At 40.4% G+C, this 7097-nt stretch overlaps 1 protein-coding gene across 7 annotated transcripts in view; it reads right to left on the reverse strand.

The window, feature by feature from the left end:
* The window catches only part of dmxl2 (Dmx-like 2), a 49050-nt gene extending 42225 nt beyond the window's left edge, over nt 1–6825 (reverse strand). For all 7 annotated transcript variants that reach the window (XM_085273612.1, XM_085273621.1, XM_085273646.1 and 4 more), the window contains exon 1: nt 6413–6825. In XM_085273612.1, coding sequence (XP_085129738.1) covers nt 6413–6499 — 87 coding nt within the window. In that variant the 5' untranslated portion in view covers nt 6500–6825. The remainder of the gene's footprint in view (nt 1–6412) is intronic.
* Between the last annotated feature and the right edge of the window lie 272 nt (nt 6826–7097).

Here is a 7097-nt window from a genome sequence, read left to right on the forward strand (position 1 = left end):
CTGGAGCTAGTGAGCTTAAATATACCCAAGTTAAAGAGGGTGACCCATCGTTGTTGTTTTTTTAAATCATCCTCAAATCCACATAGAGGGTTGGCATACAAAGGACTGCATTTTTTAGTAATAGAAATTTAATTCTGATATTCATGGTAAAAAAGCCAACACTTGATGCATTTTAATATAGAGTACTAAGCAAATAATATTTTTGTTATATATGGTGCTTTGTACTGCTTTGTGATTGTGTAGTGTGATAGTCTGTGTGGAAAGACACTATTAAAACATGGCGTTAGCACATCATACAAGATTAATAATCATCGCAGTGTGTGCTCAGCTTTCAAAGCTTATCCACATGCTATTGCTAACTGACAACTGATGCACTGCCAAATATGATCCAGGTGGAACTTGGCTCTAGAGTATATAGAGCCAAATAGATGGTGTACCAAACAAAGGAATCATTCTGAATTGAATGTCCCACACTGGTTTGGGACAAATACATGTATCGTTACCCTATGACAAAGACTGGCACCGTGTAACAAACAGAGAGAAGATTTAAATGGATAAAAAACATAAAAATACAACAGTGTCACCATCATCAGGTAAGAGATTCTCGGTCAAATTATACCTCAGGTTTGTCTTTTATTTTGGTGTTTTTAAAGACTGAGATATTCCACGGTCACATCTAGACAATCACGTCTCCTGTCTATAGCATCTTTGGCCTCTGACAAGCATTACCTCTGATCTGTCTGCACGGCATTATTCGTGTGCAGAAGGGAAAGGATATTAGAGAGGCAGGGAGACAGATTCTAAGATTAAAGTAGATCAACTAAGAGATGTGAAACACTATGACTTAGTCAACAGTACATTTATTTAAATGGCAGTCTATTGCAAACACCACCGTTTGCTGAAAAGTCTAATCAATGTAATGCCCAGCTAACTTTTAGGATAGTAATTTGATTCAGTAAAAGATTAAATTAGGCGGCCACTGATTGTGTCTGAATATATTTGGATCATCACACTCAAGTATCTACAGCTTCTAAATCCACCGACTTAACGAGTGTGACCCTGATGGAGCTGCATTTCTTCCCTGTCAGACATATAAGCTGCTTATATGAAGAATGTTGCCGCCAATGGATAAATATCGTCTGTCTACTGACGAAAGAGCTGCAATCAAGCAAAGAAACAATAAACTGTCAGTTTTCTGTTAAATACAAACTAGAGCTGGGCGATATAAGATTTTTTCATATCACGATATGTTTTTTTTTTCATTTCAGGCGATAACGATATCTATCACGATATAAGCCAAATAACTATATTTGTAAGATTTAAATGTGCCGTTGCTCACAAGTAAAATGTGAAATAATCAGCACCTTGTTTTTATTTAAATATTTTTTTCCATAATACGTTCAACAGGGTAGATGTACTTAAGGAACATGAGACTTTTTCAGATAAATAAAGGCAAATATTGCAAACTACACAAAAGGCAGCCGCTAAAGCGTTTAAGTTTCAAAATAGAACAAACGAAACAGACTAAATTGTCAATTCCACTTAGAAACAAAATATTAATTCTAAAAATAAATCTTAGTTTGTTTTACAGAAGAACAGACAAAACTGACTAACTTTTGTCAATATCAAATAAACTGAGAACTAAAAGGAAATTCTCAATCTCTCCTTGTTGTATAGCTGAGCTTTTCAAACAGTTTTAACAGTTACTTTAGTCTGACAAAAGCCGAATGACGAATTAGCGCTTCCAGTCAGAGACTGAGGCTACGTCCACGCGTACACGGGTATTTTTGAAAACGGAGATTTTCCGTTTCCGTTTTAAAAAATAATCCCGTCCACACATAAAGGCAGAAATGAAGGAAAACGCTGCTATGAACATGCCAAAGCAGCAGGTGGCGCTAGATTCCTAACCGTGCAGAAAGGTTGGCCAATCAGAAGTCTAGAAGCCTCGGTGGGAAAAAGTAAACAAAGCTGGGGCATAGAAGCAGAACCGAGTCGTATGTGTGGAGGGACAGTAACTGTGTGTATATGTAAGCATTTAAACACTGCAGAGAGTACAATTAACAGTAACAGTATTGTAGAAATTCATTTCACCGAAACAATAACGTGGCGCACAGTGTGACGTCAAAAAATGCGCACACCTTTGACGCTGCGTTTTCTCCGTTTTTCTAGTCCACACGTAAATGCAAAAACTGAGTTTTTAAAAATCTTCGTTTTCAGTGACGAAAAACGCCGTTTACGTGTGGACGAAAGGTGCAAACGCATAGAAAAATCTGCGTTTTCAAAAATACCCGGGTACGTGTGGACGTAGCGCATGCACCAGTTTATTGTATTTCCAGACTTGCTTTCGGCACAATTTACAGTGCACGCTACTCTGTTTTTTGTCAGACTTGAAATAGCCGAAATAACTTCACACTACGGAACTTCTATGGCTCTTCCGTTCGACAATCTCTCCGGCATTGGAACCATCATCTGTTTTCTCTTCGGTCACGCTCGGTTGATTTTTCTAGTCGGCACACTCATTTCCTCCATTACCCGGGCGGTACGGTGGCTGGCTGCTTCCCAAACAAATACACATGTGCGGCTTGGCACTTGTGCTGTACGTAACAAGTCACGTGACGTGACGCTGCGGCTGTGATTGGTTCGGCTCTGCGCTACTTAATTTGGATTGGTTGTTTTTTTTTTTGTTTGTTTGTTTTTTTTTTAAAGAGGACAAGAGCGGCGAGGTCTATCGCGATAGTTTAATTTTTCTATCGAGAAAAAGTTATACCGCGATACATATCGTTATCGTTCTATCGCCCAGCTCTAATACAAACTATGTATTTTTGAGCACTATCTACTTGAGAGTAGGGCTGCACGATTAATCGTTAGAAAATCGCGATGTCGATTCATACTTATGTGCGATCTCATTTCCAAATGACAACGATTTAAAAAAGAAAAAAAAAAGAAAAAAAATGACGAAGATGCCGATTGTACCGAATTTTGATCCGGGACGTAATCTGCATCAAAACAAGCGCTCACTCTTCCTGCTCAACAAATGACAAGGGCGGAGCCTTATACCACGTGATACAGAAGCTGTGCCATGTGATGCTAAAATTAGCAGGGAAAAAAATAACGGAGAGCACGTCAGGGATGACGAGAAAGTGACAGGAGAAAATCCGTCCCGGTCAACCACCCAAACATCAATAACGGGACCCTTATACAGTGCTTCCCTATACCCGTCGAACTCCCGCAGGCACAAAGAAATTACAGAGGCTATCACTTATCACCTGACCAAAGATATGGCTCCCATCAACACTGTGCAAAACGAGGGATTTAGGAAAATGATCAACACCCTAGACAAACGCTACACAGTGCTGTCCCGCAACTATTTTTCTATTGTTGCACTACCTGCTCTATACACGCAGTGTCGAGCAACGGTGGAGACGGAATTTCAAGCAGTACAACATTTTGCGGCAACAACAAAACGTGAGACATTAGTTGTTTTTATGTTTATTTATTGTTTTTATGTTCACTTTCAACTGTTACGAAGTTGATGTGCAGTTAATAAGTGCAATAAATATTTATACTGGAAAAGAAAATCGTGAGAGAATCGTGATCTCAATTCTAAGCCAAAAAATCGTGATTCTCATGAAAGACAGCGCAGGTATCTATAACATGTGTTATTACTGATAAGAGCTAAAGAAACGAGGGACATTTTGCCAGTCTCATTTTAAATGCTATTTGCATAATGACAGAGAGGTATTTGTTAATGTCTTTTAAAATAAAGGAGTGAATGTAATTGTGTTCTGTGGTAATGAAAGTAGATATGAGGAACAAAGTGAGAGATCACTTCTGCCTTCATTACATCAAATGCCACTTTTACATAATCACGTGATCATGTTCCAAAGCCCCAGCTGCTACCATCTGTGGCATATTTGTGCAAGCTAGCAGGACTTACAGTAAACATAAAAAGCTTTTGGTGCATTGTTTTCTTTAAAGGATTGATCAATTCTGACTTGCAGTAACCTGGTAAGTCTATCAGTCTGTAAGATGTTAACCCTTGCGAATTGTATGGCACAGACCTGTACTTTGACTCTTCCACTTATAGTCACATGGCATGGTCTTTACTGTTCTCTGCAGCAAGATTGCAAGAAAACAATGAATGTTTTAATGCCAAATACAACATCTAGATTCAATCATTCTTCATTCTCTCAGGTAGTCATAGCATATTCAACTGAATCAATGAAGCCAGCCAGGCAGGTTGCTTTTAGAACAACAGGGGACCTGTTTTAGTGACACTTTTTCTTCATAGATACATAATTAACAAACATTTTTTGGCCAAGATTTATGTAATCTTAGACAATCCTATCCATCTTTGATCAATGTGCAGCACCTTCTTCTATTGCAGTAACTATAAGAACATTTTCAGAAATATGGAGCTTTGGGAGGGAGTACGTGCTCCTCCTCTCCTTGTGCTTAGTTTACAGATGTATTCTATTTTTAGCAGATCACACATCTGCAGATCTGCATATCAAACCCACTAGGCTTTTTACAGATATTAAGACACCGACTAAGGCTTAAGAATCACTTTAATAGACATGAAAATGATCTTTCTAACCAAACTTTACAGCTGTGTGTTAGCCACAGTTAACGACAGAAAAAAACAACACGTGATTATTAAAAATCTGCCAATATTATATTTTTAAATATGTACTGTTCCCTTTAATTCCGACTTATAGATCAAACTGTTCTGGTTTCTCAGCACATAACCACCATCTATCAGGCCACTGCACAGAGAGAAGGCAACATCTCTGTTTTTCACTTTCCAACTCTATTTAAAAATATCTCTTCTGATTTCTGTCAATATGTCAATGCTGATAGTTTAGAATGAAACACTGCAGACGCCACGCTGAAGCTGGTGCCCTCATGGCTGCTCTAGATTAGATATGTACGTATGTGTTCGTGCGTTTTGTCAGGATCTGGCCTCCGAGCCCTAAGGGTCAGTGGGAGTGTAAATGTGTTTGCTGGACATGAAGCCCAGTGCTCTTCAAATACCCTCTCAGACACTGAAAGAAAACACCAGGCACAGAAACTGGGCCCTTTCGGCAAAGCGATATGCAATGCTTTAGCTTCAAAATCATCTTTGTCCTTTGCTGTAGCGCATATTTGAGGATACTGAAAGACGCAATGACAAAACACCACCTCATTAATAGGCAACAGGAACAAGCCCAGATCTGGCAGCTGTAATAAGCCAAAATAAAGTACATTCATCAGGCTATCAGTAAAGTCATCATTCCTCTTCTGCTATCGATTCAACACCAACACAGAGAGCAACAGTTTTGGATTCTGCTGCACGTTTACTTCAGCCTGTCAATTTGTTGGGGGTGAAAGATGACTGTGTACTGTGACATTACAGATTCTTGCCATGTCCTGTAGCACAAAGCGAAATATTGACTTGTCTATGTATTCGGGGTCGACTTGAGATAGATCTTAACATATCTTTAACACACAACACGCAACAGAGGCAGACTCAGCTCAAGATAATAGCGTTTGATCAAGATGCCTAAAAACCCATCAAGTCTATGTGACTGATGTCCGACTGCCCCATCTAAAACTGTAAACCTCTAAAGAACATCAAACACTTGGTCATGAAAAATGTAACTCATTTATAAGTCAAAGCAATGGCAAATGTCTTCTGATTATACTCTTCCCCAGTGACAAAACACGGCCATTCAGCCGCCTAACTCATGTATCCATATAAGGCTCTCTACGTCACGGCTGGCGCAGCTGATGCCAGGATGACAGCGAGCTAACGATCTGTGAGGAGGATTTAACGCCAAATGGGAGCAAGCTAAGCTAGTTCTGCAAACACACCAAACACAGCGTTTTCCTTCTGTGAAGGTGCGCAACGTCGTCAAACCCTGACACACAAATCGCCCCTAATCTGCACTGCAAACGAATTTCACCGGCGCGTATCCCACTGCAAATATTTGCCAATAAATGTTATGGCTGCGCAAAGGGATTCCCTTGCAGTAATTCTAATGTTACGAGATGCAGCTAAAGGTCATTTGAGTGGCTGTTTTAAAATTTCTTGGGGAGAATAATGTCAAAAACCTTCACGTAAATAGCTAATGCAAACACCGCAGCGGATCATGTACTCGTGGGGTCCTGCTTATCGGTGACTGACTGTCACGGTAAATTAAAAAAGGAGCTCGTGACACGGATGCCCCACGTAGTCTCAACCCACTGTTTGTGAATCACTCGGTGCGGCAGTTTGGCTAGCACACTACCCGGCTAGCCAGTGCTTTAGCTCGCTAGCCAGCCCGTTTCCAGCCAATATAACGCTGGTTAGCTAACTACCCAGCTAGCTAACTTAGTCGCTAGCTTCAATGGGTGTCATCTTTGAGCAAACAATATCAAAATAAAATCTTACCGTGAACTGAATGTCGTTCACACTTCCCACCGAATAGCAGCAATCTCCTGGGTTCACAGCTCCCGTCAGCACCTGGTGCAGATGCATTTTCCTTTTATTTTAGCAGCAGACGGGCTCTCTTTTTTCTAATTATTTATAACGAGTCCACCCTTTCGGTTTCTCCATCTAGCAGCAGAGACTGGGAATTCCATCATTAACATTAACGTCGTCCTCCACAAACGGTGTTGTTGCGGAGAACCTGACTTGGACTTGAATAAATAAATTTTATCAGGTCCTGACATTTATTTAAACGTGTAAAAACGGCCGCCTGCTGCCTCTCGCTGTCAACACCATCCCGACGATTAATCGTGAGAGCCGAGGCAGCGGGATCTCTGCAGCGATCCTGACATGCGCATTCACAGCGTTGTCCAGGCACGACTGAAAAGCCCTAGATAGCTCAACCTAGACTGGAAATCTTTACTGCTGGATATGTGTGCGAGGCATCACTGGGCGTATTTCTCACTGAGAAAGGTGTGTGCTTAAGCCCTCCTATCTATGTTATAGAATGACATAAAGTTCATATCAGTAATCAACTGTACTTTTATCTGTCATGTTGTTCAGCTGTTCTAGTAGCACTCTTCTGTATTTAAGGGACTCCATCTTTGTGGATTTCAATTTATTGCTTGTAAATGTAGGGTCCGGGGTC

This window comes from Mchenga conophoros, linkage group LG1, assembly GCF_057382185.1.
Source record: "Mchenga conophoros isolate Kocher_MC1m ecotype Shallow Benthic linkage group LG1, M_conophoros_male_GT1.1, whole genome shotgun sequence".
Lineage (NCBI taxonomy): Eukaryota > Metazoa > Chordata > Actinopteri > Cichliformes > Cichlidae > Mchenga > Mchenga conophoros.